The 18,710-nt window shown below is 50.3% G+C and overlaps 1 protein-coding gene across 3 annotated transcripts; it reads right to left on the bottom strand.

Moving 5' to 3' along the window:
• Positions 1 to 220: 220 nt before the first annotated feature.
• On the bottom strand, positions 221 to 17,310 carry AKIP1 (A-kinase interacting protein 1). Of its 3 annotated transcripts, none has more exons than XM_044291655.1 (5): positions 17,202 to 17,310; positions 16,098 to 16,346; positions 2,883 to 2,960; positions 2,418 to 2,519; positions 221 to 1,216 (listed from the first exon to the last, which is right to left on the bottom strand). In XM_044291655.1, the coding sequence occupies exons 2-5, from the start codon at positions 16,239 to 16,241 to the stop codon at positions 1,040 to 1,042; spliced, it is 501 nt and encodes a 166-aa protein (XP_044147590.1). In that variant the 5' UTR covers positions 16,242 to 16,346; positions 17,202 to 17,310; the 3' UTR covers positions 221 to 1,039. The 3 variants fall into 3 exon arrangements, with proteins under 3 accessions (XP_044147590.1, XP_044147592.1, XP_044147591.1); XM_044291657.1 differs by having other exon boundaries at positions 17,163 to 17,227; XM_044291656.1 differs by lacking the exon at positions 17,202 to 17,310 and adding an exon at positions 16,787 to 17,193.
• Between the last annotated feature and the right edge of the window lie 1,400 nt (positions 17,311 to 18,710).

Here is an 18,710-nt window from a genome sequence, read left to right as displayed (position 1 = left end):
AGGGGGTCAGAGGGATTCAACAATCAGAGGACGGATACCGATACAACACGATTTCGCTAACGAGGCTCGGTTCATGTATTTTTTGTGATATTCCATAAAACATTTCCATTACTGAGGAGTCTCGTTGCCAGTACACGGTGTAGTACCCGACATCGCCTGCAGGGGTCACTGCTGCCACAATTCAGGTTCATTCGGATTTTTCTTGTCTTTTTGTGCCCTCTTTATGCAAGATGCGGAAGTTCAGGTCATGGAGCACAACGCTGCTCAGTAGTCGCTGGGTGGTCTCTACACTGGGAAGGGGAGACAAACTAGCACCACATCTGTCCTCGTGCTGCAACTCGGCTCCATTGAACACCATGAGGCTGAGCTGCAATACCTCATACAGTATTGGGACAGGTGTGGCACTATTTTTGGAAGAACGCAGGTACGGTTTTCTATTCCTGTAAAATGACAACAAATACCTTCTCCGCAGAGAAGGCCCTTCTCCTGCCCTCTGCAGTCTGCCGGCGGTATTACAGCGCTTACACAGGGGCAAAACACAACGCTGCACAATCACTAGAAATTTATAGAGTTTTGTATTTTGCTCCTGACATAAATGTATTTCTTAAATCCCTGCAGGACATGCAACAATCAGCGCCTGAGATATTAGAAGCCGACTGCTTTTTCAGGGATTTTTCAGATTTTTTACATCCAACCTGAAAAAAAAAAATCCACCGTGGAGTTTCCAGAAAACAGAGGCGTCTGTCCCCGTAGAGCCGAGTCATGACTGCCTGCCACACAGAATACAAATCTTCACGAACAGCATACAGTATTAAAGGGGAACTCCAACGACAGACTGTATAAAAAGGGACGGGGGGGGGGGGCAGTCTTCTTATACAGATCAATGATAGGTAGTATTAAAAGGGCACTCCAGTCTTCTTACACAGATCAGTAATAGGTAGTTTTAAAGGAGCACTCCAGTCTTCCTCTACAGTTCAGTGATAGGTAGTATTAAAGGGGCGCTCCACTTGTACTGACCCCCTTCCCCCTGGGATGTAGACTACACATTGAAGGTGAGGTCCACGCTCTGCCCGGGGGTGATGTTCACCAGGTGGGTCTGACTCTGGAAGTTGGAGGACCGGGCAGAGATCCTGTACGTTCCAGGAGCAACTTCAATGTAAACGTCTCGAGGGTCTCTGTTTCTCCCAGAGGACTGAGGGGGGGCAGCGGCCGAGGTCTGCGGAGCATAAACACATGATGTACGGAGGACGCCACCACCCACTCACCCAAACCCGCAGGCTACACGTCCGATTGCAAGGAAAGGTCAGAGATATATACCCCGCCTGTAAGAAGTATTCTCCTACAGCAGGCATGTCCAAACTGCGGCCCTCCAGCTGTTCCAAAACTACAACTCCCAGCATGCCTGGATAGCTTACAGCTATTAAGGCATGCTGGGAGTTGTAGTTTTACAACAGCTGGAGGGCCGCAGTTTGGATATGCCTGTCCTACAGCATCTAATGGTAGCAACCCCACCAATCTGATGTTCATGACCGGACAACCTCTTAAATGCTGATCCCTTTTAGGGTCCTTTCACACGGCTGATAACTGATACTGTTAAAGGGGATATTACTTATTGATATTTATGCAAATCTCAATAATTAATATTCATAAATAGGCGTAATTGTCTGGTGATGACTCCGCCTATTTATGCCTTAATGAACAACAATTTACTGCAAATCAGCAGTAAATTGTTGTTCATTAAGGCATAAATAGGCGGAGTCATCACCAGACGATTACGCCTATTTATGAATATTAATTATCGAGATTTGCATAAATATCAATAAGTAATATCCCCTTTAACAGATACAGTACTGATCGCAGGAAGAACCATTGTTAGGGTTAACCCTATCATCTCCCCATGTTGGGGGCTCTTTGCACATTAGTAACACTAAACCGTTATATGAACTTTTAATATGTTCTCCCTAATAAAAGGATTTCTAATACACTTGGAGTACGGAGCACACATTTTATGAATGGGCAGAAGCGCATATTGCTAACTAACTCCTGTACCCTGAACCCATGTACTATGCCAGGATTAGCGGAGCGGATCCTGCTTCTGCCTGATCCGCCAAAAGCCGGCATGCAGTTCTCACAGCGCTCCTGCTGCCCATTCTAAAGCCGAGCTCTCAGCGGTGTACGAAGAGTTTTGAGCGCACAGGGAATGGTGCGCTTTAGGGAAAGTATAAGAAAAATACAAAAAGGATTAATAAAGTATATTAGAACTAGTTTTATTAGGGAAAACCTATTAAAACTTCATATAACGCTTTAGTTACTCTTTAACACTAATTTAACGACAAAAGGGCGTGAATACTTTTACATGCGCTGTATGCACTCCACTTTCATCCAGTCATTACATATTACGGTTTTTCACCACTCACCAAACCTGTCTGCGGCTTCAGCGGCATGGTACGGTGAAATCTGGAGATGTGCTGGATTTCACTCCGGTTCATCGCCTGCGCAGGGATACAGCTGTGATACCTCTGGAGATGGAACAGGATATTATTATTTCACTCTCTTATATGGCACTGACATATTCCGCAGCACTTTACATTCTGACGGCTAGGGATTGCAGGAATATAGGATTTATACAGTTATCACAGGTCGGGGGGTTATCACATCTATCAGCAGGACACCGGAGGAGCGGCGGCGGCGGTCGTCAATATAGTCTGGTCGCCATGCTGCAGACGTGAGGGTAAAATAAAGGCAGATACCATACACACTGTAGGGTATGACTGCTGGAACCCCATGACCCAAGAATCTGGGCCCGGCTTATCAATATTCCATACATGTCTAAAAGGTGCACAGTAATCTGACCTCAGGACACCAGGTGACATCATCCTTACCTCACACCGCTCCGTTGTGTGGTGCATGAAGCGTGACAACGTGCTGAAGGAGTCTTCTAAGCTCTGGAGCCGTTCCTCCTGCAAAACAGTGACAGAATCTCAATGCACAGGAGAGAAGACCCTATACCAGGACATGGGGGTGACTCCATTCAGCATACATGACAATATGGCACAGGCTCCAGCAAACAAAATAACAGTTCATGGAAATAACAAAACATGAGGCGATACCGGCTTTTCATCAGCTTGTAGGTTTTCACCTAGAGATTCCACTTTGAATAGTGGTCTTGTCCGTGGGTCGTCTTCTCGGACCAGCACACACACTGCTCTCTGGCCGCGTGATCTTGTCCGTGGATCTCAGAATAGTTGGGGGGAAATGGCAGTATGTTTTCTAAAGCAAATACTAGTAACCTTCCATTATGGACGCGCTCACTAGTATGCAGTAGATGCAGGGAGTATGGTGTGAGGTTGTACTCACCCACCCTAGGGCCACACTGCACAGTCATGACTGCGTACCGCGTCAGAACCTACAATGCGCACTATGACCTTACACTGCACGCGGTGATCGCGACTCCCAGACCTGCAGAACAGCAACAGAGCAGGAGAAGTAAGTCTGATCGGAGGTCTGCTATGGGTTCTGACACGGGGGTCCAATCTGATGTCCTGACACGGGGGTCCAATCTGATGTCCTGACACGGGGGTCCAATCTGATGTCCTGACACGGGGGTCCAATCTGATGTCCTGACACGGGGGTCCAATCTGATGTCCTGACACGGGGGTCCAATCTGATGTCCTGACACGGGGGTCCAATATGATGTCCTGATACGGAGGGCACGGCAGGGGTTGGGATTACGGTTGCATCGGGTATCGAAGTATCGACACCCAATCGATAGTTTTAGACCCGGATTGATACGATACTTGGTCTTGGTCTTACTATTTAAACGGTTTCTGTCACCAGATTTAAACTAGCTAAACCTAACTAGCCTATTCCTACTTTTATCTATGCCCCCGTTTCACCCAAAATCCAACTTTTATAATATGCTAATTAGCCTCTAGGTGCAGGGGGGGGGGGGGGGGGGGGGGGGGGTGGGCAGTGTTCCTGCTCCTAGGGTTTCCCTTCTCCCACCTTTGTTGTCTCCCTCCAAGTCCTGATTGACAGGGCCAGGCAGCGCTCGCATCTGTCTGCCAGCCCTGTGTTCTGGTGAAATCTTGCGGCGTTGAATATTGAGTGCAGGCGCGGTGAGGAAAAGACGATTGCCAGCTTCCTCACCGCGCCTGCACCAAATACTGAAAGCTGTGAGATTTCACCAGAGCATGGGGCTGGCAGACAGATGCGACCGCTGCCTGGCCCTGTCAATCAGGACATGGAGGGAGACGACGACACCTACAATAACCAAAACCCTCGCCATTACTGCCCCATTCAAATGAAACTATACATATTATATAACAAACCGACCGACACAAAATAGAGGACTAGTTAAGCTACTTTCACACTGCCGTTTCTGGGTCCGCCTGTGAGATCCGTTCAAAGCTCTCACAAGCGGCCCAAAACGGATCAGTTCAGCCCCAATGCATTCTGAATGGATAAGGATCCGTTCAGAATACATGAGTTTGGCTGCGTTCCGTCTCCATTCCGCTCTGGAGGCGGACACCGTAACGCTGCTTGCAGCCAAAAGGATGCGTCCTGGCACACAATGTAAGTTAATGGGGACGGATCCGTTTTCACTGACACAATATGGTGCAATTGAAAACGGATCCGTCACCCATTTACTTGCAAAGTAAGTCAGGACAGATCCGTTTTGACTTTTCTTTAAAGAATAATGATAACGGATCCGTTCTGAATAGAGACAGGCGTTGCATTATCGGTGCGGATCCGTCTGTGCAGATACAAGACGGATCCGCACAGAAAGCAGGCGTGAAAGAAGCCTTATAATAATTTATTTTGGTGTCAGTTTGCATATTTAAAGAATAAGGAATTATATTTGAAATGACAGTTTTCCCCCCCAAAAAAACTAAAAAATTAATTATATGTGTCAAGTGAAAAATTGTTGCAAAATTTATTTTAGCAGTCCGAACACATACAAAACGTACAACCGTTTGAATCACAGTGTGCGCTAAATCACCAAAAAAAGTGTCTGTTCACGACTGGTTATTAAAGTGTTAACCAATAAGCGCTTTCACCACTAGTAAGGGAAAGTACTTACTGGTCATTCCAGGGCCCCTATAATTGGGGGCAGGAGGAGGTAATAACCAGTGAGCCCCGTCCTCTGCAGTGAAGGAAAGTGCTTACTGGTTATTGCAGGGCCCCTATAACTGGGGGCAGGAGGAGGTAATAACCAGTGAGCCCCGTCCTCTGCAGTGAAGGAAAGTGCTTACTGGTTATTGCAGGGCCCCTATAACTGGGGGCAGGAGGAGGTAATAACCAGTGAGCCCCGTCCTCTGCAGTGAAGGAAAGTACTTACTGGTTGTTGCAGGGCCCCTATAACTGGGGGCAGGAGGAGTAATAACCAGTGATCCCCGTCCTCTGCAGGGAAGGAAAGTACTTACTGGTTATTGCAGGGCCCCTATAACTGGGGGCAGGAGGAGGTAATAACCAGTGAGCCCCGTCCTCTGCAGTGAAGGAAAGTGCTTACTGGTTATTGCAGGGCCCCTATAACTGGGGGCAGGAGGAGGTAATAACCAGTGAGCCCCGTCCTCTGCAGTGAAGGAAAGTGCTTACTGGTTATTGCAGGGCCCCTATAACTGGGGGCAGGAGGAGGTAATAACCAGTGAGCCCAGTCCTCTGCAGTGAAGGAAAGTGCTTACTGGTTATTGCAGGGCCCCTATAACTGGGGGCAGGAGGAGGTAATAACCAGTGAGCCCCGTCCTCTGCAGTGAAGGAAAGTGCTTACTGGTTATTGCAGGGCCCCTATAACTGGGGCAGGAGGAGGTAATAACCAGTGAGCCCCGTCCTCTGCAGTGAAGGAAAGTGCTTACTGGTTATTGCAGGGCCCCTATAACTGGGGGCAGGAGGAGGTAATAACCAGTGAGCCCCGTCCTCTGCAGTTAAGGAAAGTGCTTACTGGTTATTGCAGGGCCCCTATAATTGGGGGCAGGAGGAGGTAATAACCAGTGAGCGCCGTCCTCTGCAGTTAAAGAAAGTGCTTACTGGTTATTGCAGGGCCCCTATAACTGGGGGCAGGAGGAGGTAACAACTAGTCAGCGCCGTCCTCTGCAGTGAAGGAAAGTGCTTACTGGTTATTGCAGGGCCCCTATAACTGGGGGCAGGAGGAGGTAACAACCAGTCAGCGCCGTCCTCTGCAGTGAAGGAAAGTGCTTAATAGTTATTGTAGGGCCCCTATAACTGGGTGAAGAAGAAGTAATAATCAGGGAGTGCCGTCCTCTGCAGGGAAGGAAAGTACTTACTAGTTATTGCAGGGCCCCTATAACTGGGTGCAGGAGGAGGTAACAACCAGTCAGCGCCGTCCTCTGCAGTTAAGGAAAGTGCTTACTGGTTATTGCAGGGCCCCTATAATTGGGGGCAGGAGGAGGTAATAACCAGTGAGCGCCGTCCTCTGCAGTTAAAGAAAGTGCTTACTGGTTATTGCAGGGCCCCTATAACTGGGGGCAGGAGGAGGTAACAACTAGTCAGCGCCGTCCTCTGCAGTGAAGGAAAGTGCTTACTGGTTATTGCAGGGCCCCTATAACTGGGGGCAGGAGGAGGTAACAACCAGTCAGCGCCGTCCTCTGCAGTGAAGGAAAGTGCTTAATAGTTATTGCAGGGCCCCTATAAATGGGGGCAGGAGAAGTAATAATCAGGGAGCGCCGTTCTCTGCACTGAAGGAAAGTACTTACTGGTTATTGCAGGGCCCCTATAACTGTGGGCAGGAGGAGGTAATAACCAGTGAGCCCCGTCCTCTGCAGTGAAGGAAAGTACTTACTGGTTATTGCAGGGCCCCTATAACTGGGGGCAGGAGATGTAATAATTAGGGAGCGCCGTCCTCTGCAGTGAAGGAAAGTACTTACTGGTTATTGCAGGGCCCCTATAACTGGGGGCAGGAGAAGTAATAATCAGGGAGCACCGTCCTCTGCAGGGAAGGAAAGTGCTTACTGGTTATTGCAGGGCCCCTTTAACTGGGGGCAGGAGGAGGTAATAACCAGTGAGCCCCGTCCTCTGCAGGGAAGGAAAGTACTTACTGGTTATTGCAGGGCCCCTATAACTGGGAGCAGGTGGAGGTAACAACCAGTGAGCGCCGATCTCTGCAGGGAAGGAAAGTGCTTACTGGTTATTGCAGGGCCCCTATAACTGGGAGCAATAGGAGGTAATAACCAGTGAGCCCCGTCCTCTGCAGTGAAGGAAAGTACTTACTGGTTATTGCAGGGCCCCTATAACTGGGGGCAGGAGAAGTAATAATCAGGGAGCGCCGTCCTCTGCAGTGAAGGAAAGTGCTTACTGGTTGTTGCAGGGCCCCTATAACTGGGGGCAGGAGGAGGTAATAACCAGTGAGCCCCGTCCTCTGCAGTGAAGTAAAGTTCTTACTGGTTATTGCAGGGCCCCTATAACTGGGAGTAGGAGGAGGTAATAACCAGTGAGCCCCGTCCTCTGCAGGGAAGGGAAGTGCTTACTGGTTATTGCAGGGCCCCTATAACTGGGGGCAGGAAAAGTAATAATCAGGGAGCGCCGTCCTCTGCAGTGAAGGAAAGTACTTACTGGTTATTGCAGGGCCCCTATAACTGGGGGCAGGAGAAGTAATAACCAGTGAGCCCCGTCCTCTGCAGGGAAGTAAAGTACTTACTAGTTATTGTAGGGCCCCTATAACTGGGTGAAGAAGAAGTAATAATCAGGGAGTGCCGTCCTCTGCAGGGAAGGAAAGTACTTACTAGTTATTGCAGGGCCCCTATAACTGGGGGCAGGAGGAGGTAACAACCAGTCAGCGCCGTCCTCTGCAGTGAAGGAAAGTGCTTACTGGTTATTGCAGGGCCCCTATAACTGGGGGCAGGAGGAGGTAACAACCAGTCAGCGCCGTCCTCTGCAGTGAAGGAAAGTGCTTACTGGTTATTGCAGGGCCCCTATAACTGGGAGCAGGAGGAGGTAACAACCAGTCAATGCCGTCCTCTGCAGGGAAGGAAAGTACTTACTGGTTATTGCAGGGCCCCTATAACTGGGGGCAGGAGGAGGTAACAACCAGTCAGCGCCGTCCTCTGCAGGGAAGGGAAGTGCTTACTGGTTATTGCAGGGCCCCTATAACTGGGGGCAGGAGGAGTAATAACCAGTGATCCCTGTCCTCTGCAGGGAAGGGAAGTGCTTACCGGTCATTGCAGTGCCCCTATAACTGGGGGCAGGAGAAGTAATAACCAGTGAGCGCCGTCCTCTGCAGTGAAGGAAAGTACTTACTGGTTATTGCAGGGCCCCTATAACTGGGGGCAGGATGAGGTAACAACCAGTGAGCCCCGTCCTCTGCAGTGAAGGAAAGTGCTTACTGGTTATTGCAGGGCCCCTATAACTGGGAGCAGGAGGAGGTAACAACCAGTCAGTGCCGTCCTCTGCAGTGAAGGAAAGTGCTTACTGGTTATTGCAGGGCCCCTATAACTGGGGGCAGGATGAGGTAACAACCAGTGAGCCCCGTCCTCTGCAGTGAAGGAAAGTACTTACTCGTTATTGCAGGCCCCTATAACTGGGGGCAGGAGAAGTAATAACCAGTGAGCCCCGTCCTCTGCAGTGAAGGAAAGTACTTACTGGTTATTGCAGGGCCCCTATAACTGGGGGCAGGATGAGGTAACAACCAGTGAGCCCCGTCCTCTGCAGTGAAGGAAAGTGCTTACTGGTTATTGCAGGGCCCCTATAACTGGGAGCAGGAGGAGGTAACAACCAGTCAGTGCCGTCCTCTGCAGTGAAGGAAAGTGCTTACTGGTTATTGCAGGGCCCCTATAACTGGGAGCAGGAGGAGGTAACAACCAGTCAGTGCCGTCCTCTGCAGGGAAGGAAAGTACTTACTAGTTATTGCAGGGCCCCTATAACTAGGTGAAAAAGAAGTAATAATCAGGGAGCGCCGTCCTCTGCAGTGAAGGAAAGTACTTACTAGTTATTGCAGGGCCCCTTTAACTGGGGGCAGGAGGAGGTAATAACCAGTGAGCCCCGTCCTCTGCAGGGAAGGAAAGTACTTACTGGTTATTGCAGGGCCCCTATAACTGGGAGCAGGTGGAGGTAACAACCAGTGAGCGCCGATCTCTGCAGTGAAGGAAAGTACTTACTGGTTATTGCAGGGCCCCTATAACTGGGGGCAGGAGAAGTAATAATCAGGGAGCACCGTCCTCTGCAGGGAAGGAAAGTGCTTACTGGTTATTGCAGGGCCCCTTTAACTGGGGGCAGGAGGAGGTAATAACCAGTGAGCCCCGTCCTCTGCAGGGAAGGAAAGTACTTACTGGTTATTGCAGGGCCCCTATAACTGGGAGCAGGTGGAGGTAACAACCAGTGAGCGCCGATCTCTGCAGGGAAGGAAAGTGCTTACTGGTTATTGCAGGGCCCCTATAACTGGGAGCAATAGGAGGTAATAACCAGTGAGCCCCGTCCTCTGCAGTGAAGGAAAGTACTTACTGGTTATTGCAGGGCCCCTATAACTGGGGGCAGGAGAAGTAATAATCAGGGAGCGCCGTCCTCTGCAGTGAAGGAAAGTGCTTACTGGTTGTTGCAGGGCCCCTATAACTGGGGGCAGGAGGAGGTAATAACCAGTGAGCCCCGTCCTCTGCAGTGAAGTAAAGTTCTTACTGGTTATTGCAGGGCCCCTATAACTGGGAGTAGGAGGAGGTAATAACCAGTGAGCCCCGTCCTCTGCAGGGAAGGGAAGTGCTTACTGGTTATTGCAGGGCCCCTATAACTGGGGGCAGGAAAAGTAATAATCAGGGAGCGCCGTCCTCTGCAGTGAAGGAAAGTACTTACTGGTTATTGCAGGGCCCCTATAACTGGGGGCAGGAGAAGTAATAACCAGTGAGCCCCGTCCTCTGCAGGGAAGTAAAGTACTTACTAGTTATTGTAGGGCCCCTATAACTGGGTGAAGAAGAAGTAATAATCAGGGAGTGCCGTCCTCTGCAGGGAAGGAAAGTACTTACTAGTTATTGCAGGGCCCCTATAACTGGGGGCAGGAGGAGGTAACAACCAGTCAGCGCCGTCCTCTGCAGTGAAGGAAAGTGCTTACTGGTTATTGCAGGGCCCCTATAACTGGGGGCAGGAGGAGGTAACAACCAGTCAGCGCCGTCCTCTGCAGTGAAGGAAAGTGCTTACTGGTTATTGCAGGGCCCCTATAACTGGGAGCAGGAGGAGGTAACAACCAGTCAATGCCGTCCTCTGCAGGGAAGGAAAGTACTTACTGGTTATTGCAGGGCCCCTATAACTGGGGGCAGGAGGAGGTAACAACCAGTCAGCGCCGTCCTCTGCAGGGAAGGGAAGTGCTTACTGGTTATTGCAGGGCCCCTATAACTGGGGGCAGGAGGAGTAATAACCAGTGATCCCTGTCCTCTGCAGGGAAGGGAAGTGCTTACCGGTCATTGCAGTGCCCCTATAACTGGGGGCAGGAGAAGTAATAACCAGTGAGCGCCGTCCTCTGCAGTGAAGGAAAGTACTTACTGGTTATTGCAGGGCCCCTATAACTGGGGGCAGGATGAGGTAACAACCAGTGAGCCCCGTCCTCTGCAGTGAAGGAAAGTGCTTACTGGTTATTGCAGGGCCCCTATAACTGGGAGCAGGAGGAGGTAACAACCAGTCAGTGCCGTCCTCTGCAGTGAAGGAAAGTGCTTACTGGTTATTGCAGGGCCCCTATAACTGGGGGCAGGATGAGGTAACAACCAGTGAGCCCCGTCCTCTGCAGTGAAGGAAAGTACTTACTCGTTATTGCAGGCCCCTATAACTGGGGGCAGGAGAAGTAATAACCAGTGAGCCCCGTCCTCTGCAGTGAAGGAAAGTACTTACTGGTTATTGCAGGGCCCCTATAACTGGGGGCAGGATGAGGTAACAACCAGTGAGCCCCGTCCTCTGCAGTGAAGGAAAGTGCTTACTGGTTATTGCAGGGCCCCTATAACTGGGAGCAGGAGGAGGTAACAACCAGTCAGTGCCGTCCTCTGCAGTGAAGGAAAGTGCTTACTGGTTATTGCAGGGCCCCTATAACTGGGAGCAGGAGGAGGTAACAACCAGTCAGTGCCGTCCTCTGCAGGGAAGGAAAGTACTTACTAGTTATTGCAGGGCCCCTATAACTAGGTGAAAAAGAAGTAATAATCAGGGAGCGCCGTCCTCTGCAGTGAAGGAAAGTACTTACTAGTTATTGCAGGGCCCCTTTAACTGGGGGCAGGAGGAGGTAATAACCAGTGAGCCCCGTCCTCTGCAGGGAAGGAAAGTACTTACTGGTTATTGCAGGGCCCCTATAACTGGGAGCAGGTGGAGGTAACAACCAGTGAGCGCCGATCTCTGCAGGGAAGGAAAGTGCTTACTGGTTATTGCAGGGCCCCTATAACTGGGAGCAATAGGAGGTAATGACCAGTGAGCCCCGTCCTCTGCAGTGAAGGAAAGTACTTACTGGTTATTGCAGGGCCCCTATAACTGGGGGCAGGAGAAGTAATAATCAGGGAGCGCCGTCCTCTGCAGTGAAGGAAAGTGCTTACTGGTTGTTGCAGGGCCCCTATAACTGGGGGCAGGAGGAGGTAATAACCAGTGAGCCCCGTCCTCTGCAGTGAAGTAAAGTTCTTACTGGTTATTGCAGGGCCCCTATAACTGGGAGTAGGAGGAGGTAATAACCAGTGAGCCCCGTCCTCTGCAGGGAAGGGAAGTGCTTACTGGTTATTGCAGGGCCCCTATAACTGGGGGCAGGAAAAGTAATAATCAGGGAGCGCCGTCCTCTGCAGTGAAGGAAAGTACTTACTGGTTATTGCAGGGCCCCTATAACTGGGGGCAGGAGAAGTAATAACCAGTGAGCCCCGTCCTCTGCAGGGAAGTAAAGTACTTACTAGTTATTGTAGGGCCCCTATAACTGGGTGAAGAAGAAGTAATAATCAGGGAGTGCCGTCCTCTGCAGGGAAGGAAAGTACTTACTAGTTATTGCAGGGCCCCTATAACTGGGGGCAGGAGGAGGTAACAACCAGTCAGCGCCGTCCTCTGCAGTGAAGGAAAGTGCTTACTGGTTATTGCAGGGCCCCTATAACTGGGAGCAGGAGGAGGTAATGACCAGTGAGCCCCGTCCTCTGCAGTGAAGGAAAGTACTTACTGGTTATTGCAGGGCCCCTATAACTGGGGGCAGGAGAAGTAATAATCAGGGAGCGCCGTCCTCTGCAGTGAAGGAAAGTGCTTACTGGTTGTTGCAGGGCCCCTATAACTGGGGGCAGGAGGAGGTAATAACCAGTGAGCCCCGTCCTCTGCAGTGAAGTAAAGTTCTTACTGGTTATTGCAGGGCCCCTATAACTGGGAGTAGGAGGAGGTAATAACCAGTGAGCCCCGTCCTCTGCAGGGAAGGGAAGTGCTTACTGGTTATTGCAGGGCCCCTATAACTGGGGGCAGGAAAAGTAATAATCAGGGAGCGCCGTCCTCTGCAGTGAAGGAAAGTACTTACTGGTTATTGCAGGGCCCCTATAACTGGGGGCAGGAGAAGTAATAACCAGTGAGCCCCGTCCTCTGCAGGGAAGTAAAGTACTTACTAGTTATTGTAGGGCCCCTATAACTGGGTGAAGAAGAAGTAATAATCAGGGAGTGCCGTCCTCTGCAGGGAAGGAAAGTACTTACTGGTTATTGCAGGGCCCCTATAACTGGGGGCAGGAGGAGGTAACAACAAGTCAGCGCCGTCCTCTGCAGTGAAGGAAAGTGCTTACTGGTTATTGCAGGGCCCCTATAACTGGGAGCAGGAGGAGGTAACAACCAGTCAGTGCCGTCCTCTGCAGGGAAGGAAAGTACTTACTGGTTATTGCAGGGCCCCTATAACTGGGGGCAGGAGGAGGTAACAACCAGTCAGCGCCGTCCTCTGCAGGGAAGGGAAGTGCTTACTGGTTATTGCAGGGCCCCTATAACTGGGGGCAGGAGGAGTAATAACCAGTGATCCCTGTCCTCTGCAGGGAAGGGAAGTGCTTACCGGTCATTGCAGTGCCCCTATAACTGGGGGCAGGAGAAGTAATAACCAGTGAGCGCCGTCCTCTGCAGTGAAGGAAAGTACTTACTGGTTATTGCAGGGCCCCTATAACTGGGGGCAGGATGAGGTAACAACCAGTGAGCCCCGTCCTCTGCAGTGAAGGAAAGTGCTTACTGGTTATTGCAGGGCCCCTATAACTGGGAGCAGGAGGAGGTAACAACCAGTCAGTGCCGTCCTCTGCAGTGAAGGAAAGTGCTTACTGGTTATTGCAGGGCCCCTATAACTGGGAGCAGGAGGAGGTAACAACCAGTCAGTGCCGTCCTCTGCAGGGAAGGAAAGTACTTACTAGTTATTGCAGGGCCCCTATAACTAGGTGAAAAAGAAGTAATAATCAGGGAGCGCCGTCCTCTGCAGTGAAGGAAAGTACTTACTAGTTATTGCAGGGCCCCTATAACTGGGGGCAGGAGAAGTAATAATCAGGGAGCGCCGTCCTCTGCAGGGAAGGAAAGTACTTACTAGTTATTGCAGGGCCCCTATAACTGGGGGCAGGAGAAGTAATAATCAGGGAGCGCTGTCCTCTGCAGGGAAGGAAAGTACTTACTAGTTATGACAGGGCCCCTATAACTGGGGGCAGGAGGAGTAATAACCAGTGAGCCCCGTCCTCTGCAGGGAAGGAAAGTACTTACTGGTTATTGCAGGGCCCCTATAACTGGGAGTAGGAGGAGGTAATAACCAGTGAGCCCCGTCCTCTGCAGGGAAGGAAAGTACTTACTGGTTATTGCAGGGCCCCTATAACTGGGGGCAGGAGGAGGTAATAACCAGTGAGCCCCGTCCTCTGCAGTGAAGGGAAGTGCTTACTGGTTATTGCAGGGCCCCTATAACTGGGGGCAGGAGAAGTAATAGCCAGTGAGCCCTGTCCTCTGCAGGGAAGGGAAGTGCTTACTGGTTATTGCAGGGCCCCTATAACTGGGGGCAGGAGGAGTAATAACCAGTGATCCCCGTCCTCTGCAGGGAAGGGAAGTGCTTACCGGTCATTGCAGTGCCCCTATAACTGGGGGCAGGAGAAGTAATAACCAGTGAGCGCCGTCCTCTGCAGTGAAGGAAAGTACTTACTGGTTATTGCAGGGCCCCTATAACTGGGGGCAGGAGAAGTAATAATCAGGGAGCGCCGTCCCCTGCAGGGAAGGAAAGTACTTACTGGTTATTGCAGGGCCCCTATAACTGGGTGAAGAAGAAGTAATAACCAGTGAGCACCGTCCTCTGCAGTGAAGGAAAGTACTTACTGGTTATTGCAGGGCCCCTATAACTGGGGGCAGGAGAAGTAATAATCAGGGAGCGCCGTCCTCTGCAGGGAAGGAAAGTACTTACTGGTTATTGCAGGGCCCCTATAACTGGGGGCAGGAGAAGTAATAATCAGGGAGCGCCGTCCTCTGCAGGGAAGGAAAGTACTTACTGGTTATTGCAGGGCCCCTATAACTGGGGGCAGGAGAAGTAATAATCAGGGAGCGCCGTCCTCTGCAGGGAAGGAAAGTACTTACTGGTTATTGCAGGGCCCCTATAACTGGGGGCAGGAGAAGTAATAACCAGTGAGCCCCGTCCTCTGCAGTGAAGGGAAGTGCTTACTGGTTATTGCAGGGCCCCTATAACTGGGGGCAGGAGAAGTAATAACCAGTGAGCCCCGTCCTCTGCAGTGAAGGGAAGTGCTTACTGGTTATTGCAGGGCCCCTATAACTGGGGGCAGGAGAAGTAATAACCAGTGAGCCCCGTCCTCTGCAGTGAAGGGAAGTGCTTACTGGTTATTGCAGGGCCCCTATAACTGGGGGCAGGAGAAGTAATAATCAGGGAGCACCGTCCTCTGCAGGGAAGGAAAGTACTTACTGGTTATTGCAGGGCCCCTATAACTGGGAGCAGGAGAAGTAATAACCAGTGAGCGCCGTCCTCTGCAGTGAAGGAAAGTACTTACTGGTTATTGCAGGGCCCCTATAACTGGGGGCAGGAGAAGTAATAACCAGTGAGCACCGTCCTCTGCAGTGAAGGAAAGTACTTACTAGTTATTGCAGGGCCCCTATAACTGGGGGCAGGAGAAGTAATAATCAGGGAGCACCGTCCTCTGCAAGGAAGGAAAGTACTTACTGGTTATTGCAGGGCCCCTATAACTGGGGGCAGGAGAAGTAATAACCAGTGAGCCTCGTCCTCTGCAGTGAAGGAAAGTACTTACTGGTTATTGCAGGGCCCCTATAACTGGGGGCAGGAGAAGTAATAACCAGTGAGCCCCGTCCCCTGCAGGGAAGGAAAGTACTTACTGGTTATTGCAGGGCCCCTATAACTGGGGGCAGGAGAAGTAATAATCAGGGAGCACCGTCCTCTGCAGGGAAGGAAAGTACTTACTGGTTACTGCAGGGCCCCTATAACTGGGGGCAGGAGAAGTAATAATCAGGGAGCGCCGTCCTCTGCAGGGAAGGAAAGTACTTACTGGTTATTGCAGGGCCCCTATAACTGGGGGCAGGAGAAGTAATAACCAGTGATCCCCGTCCTCTGCAGGGAAGGAAAGTGCTTACTGGTTATTGCAGGGCCCCTATAACTGGGGGCAGGAGAAGTAATAACCAGTGAGCCCCGTCCTCTGCAGTGAAGGGAAGTGCTTACTGGTTATTGTAGGGCCCCTATAACTGGGGGCAGGAGAAGTAATAACCAGTGATCCCCGTCCTCTGCAGGGAAGGAAAGTGCTTACTGGTTATTGCAGGGCCCCTATAACTGGGGGCAGGAGAAGTAATAACCAGTGAGCCCCGTCCTCTGCAGGGAAGGAAATCGCTGATTTATGAATAGGAGGCAGGAAAAGTGGTGACATTAACAAGTTCCTACAGCATGGCCCCTGAACCAGAATATGCCCTAACCCTCTTTAAGTAAATACAGGATGCAAAAATGGTTGAAAATGGCCATGAAGAACTGAACGTGTCCGTTTTTCATGGTCATAGCAACCAATCAGATTCCACCTTCTAAGGGAGCTCTGAAAAATGAAAGGTGGAATCTGGTTGCTATGGGCGACTAGGCCCATCCTGCTTTACACCAGTGTTGCTAAATCTCCCCGTTGTCGCGGTGGGCGGGGCTTGTGCGCCTCTTATAGGACCGGACATGAACTGACCTCTGGGATCTCTGGACTCTGAGGGTCCTGTCCACGTGCAGACCACCAGTCCATGTCCCTGCGTTGCGCTCGCTCCAGCACCTGCCGCCCCAGCTCAGACGTTCTCCTGAGGGAATCCTCCATCCACACGTAAGATTTCTCCATGGATTGTGTTCTACAGACAATGAGATAGGAAGAGGCGAGCGGCCATCACTGGGAAGACCCCGGAAGAGACGCAGAGAGAGCAGGACTCCGGACACCGCGCGAACCCTTCAGGACAGAGAAATCTATTGATTAGACGTTATTAAAGGGTTTCTGGGAGTTCCTCAGGACAGGTCATCCCTATCTGCCGATCAGCCGTGGCGCTCACTCTTCCTGTGCCACTGATGACACGTTCATGGGTCATATGACCTACGTGAAGGGGGCAGAGCTGCAGTACCAAGCACGGCCATTATACACTGGATGGCGCTGTGCTGGGTGAGCGGTCAGATCCTGATGACCTGTGCTGAGGATAAAAATAAACCCACACTCCCTCCATCACGCGGGTGATAAGTCTATCTAAGAAAAAACTGCTCGGCGGCTCGTTGGGTTTTGCCGGACAGGGTGACGTCTCTATTGGTTTTGTGGTACGTATAATTTATAGATTTTTTTGGGAGGGGGTTAAAAGGTGAACTATTATAAAAAACTGTAAAATGTTATTTTTATAAAACCTTACTAATCTTTTAGGATTTCCGATCGCCTCTGACACTTTAGTGTTCGTACGATTGGAGAAGATGTCATGTACGTCCCGGGCCTCGCTGCCTCCCTTTCTGCGGCTGTGTGAACAGGGACGTGGATTCCCATTGGAGTGAATGGGATGCAGATTTTGGCTCAAAACCAATTTACATGTGTGAAGATAGGCTGACAGGGCCTAAGGGGCAGGTGAGGCATTGCCCCCATGATATCAGGTTCTGGGGAGCCTCTGTCAGACTTCACTGGTTAAAGGGGTATTCTCCATCCTGAGACTAAAAGCAGAGGGGTCAGGCAATCCCTGAGACAAGGCGAACACCCCAACCCTAAAATCACTACATTATGAGAAAACAGAACCAGAAAGCAACACTAGAAAAGCGTCGCAAGTGATGCCACCTCTACGTCACTCCTCAGACGTCTCCAACCGCGTGACGTCACTGCTCCGGATCCCGCACTGCCTGCCGGGAGGAGAGCCACCTGGGCGCCCGCCAGATCAGCTGTAGAGGCACGTGACTGAGCCGCTGCCGCCGCGCTGCCTGCCGGGACTTGTAGTTAGAAAGCTGTGGCTTCAGTCTGACAGAAAAGGGGAGACTGACGTGTGTGAACGCATCCCATTCCCGCCCTCAGTGGATGATCACAGCCCAGTAATAGATGGAGGCCATTCCATAGGTGAGGTGTATGTAATAACGGCCCAGTGCAGTACATAACATAAGGTGGAATCATAATCAGAGAAGACCCCATTATATCTGAGGAGAAGAGAATGGAGAGGTTCTATTAGGGGCCCCTATCGCCTTCACCAGATCCCAGCACGGGGCCCCTCCATCTACATGAGTGAAAAACGGCAGGAAAGAGCGGAGCTGTGTGGCCCCCATTACAGGGTCCTGGGGGTCTCAGATCCCACCAAATAACGGACCTTGTCCTTAGCTGGAATACCCCTTTAACCCTTTCTGGACTTTTAGTTTTCCGCTCCCTGCCTTTCCAGAGCCATAACTTTTTAATATTTTTCTGTTCACGCAGCCGCATCGCGGCTTATTTCTGTGGAACGAATTCTACTTTCTAATTGCATAAAATGTATTGGGAAACTGGAAAAAATTTCAAATGGTGTGAAATTCGGGGAAAAACTATGATTCCAACACAGTTTTAAGGGTTTTGTTTTCCCAATAGATAAAACTGTCCTGTTCCCTTCATTCTCCAGTCAGTACGATTACAGAGATACCACATTTATATAGTTTTATGGGTTTTGTGTTTACAGCGTTCCATATGAGATAAAACTGACCTGTTCCCTTCATTCTCCGGGTCAGTACGATTACAGTGATACCACATTTAAATAGTTTATGGGTTTTGTATTTACAGCGTTCCCTATGAGATAAAACTGTCCTGTTCCCTTCATTCTCCGGGTCAGTACGATTACAGTGATACCACATTTATATAGTTTTATGGGTTTTGTTTTTACGCCGTTCCCTATGAGATAAAACTGACCTGTTCTCTCCATTCTCCGGGTCAGTACGATTACAGTGATACCACATTTATATAGTTTATGGGTTTTGTGTTTACAGCGTTCCCTATGAGATAAAACTGACCTGTTCCCTTCATTCTCCGGGTCAGTACGATTACAGTGATACCACATTTATATAGTTTTATGGGTTTTGTGTTTACAGCGTTCTCTATGAGATAAAACTGACCTGTTCCCTTCATTCTCCGGGTCAGTACGATTACAGAGATACCACATTTATATAGTTTTATGGGTTTTGTGTTTACAGCATTCCCTATGAGATAAAACTGACCTGTTCCCTTCATTCTCTTAGTCAGTACGATTACAGTGATACCACATTTATATAGTTTTATGGGTTTTGTATTTACAGCGTTCCCTATGAGATAAACTGACCTGTTCTCTTCATTCTCCAG

Source organism: Bufo gargarizans, chromosome 4 (assembly GCF_014858855.1).
Source record: "Bufo gargarizans isolate SCDJY-AF-19 chromosome 4, ASM1485885v1, whole genome shotgun sequence".
Classification (NCBI taxonomy): Eukaryota; Metazoa; Chordata; class Amphibia; order Anura; family Bufonidae; genus Bufo; species Bufo gargarizans.
Note: the sequence above shows the minus strand (reverse complement) of the source record. Positions and strands in the feature narration are given on the sequence as shown.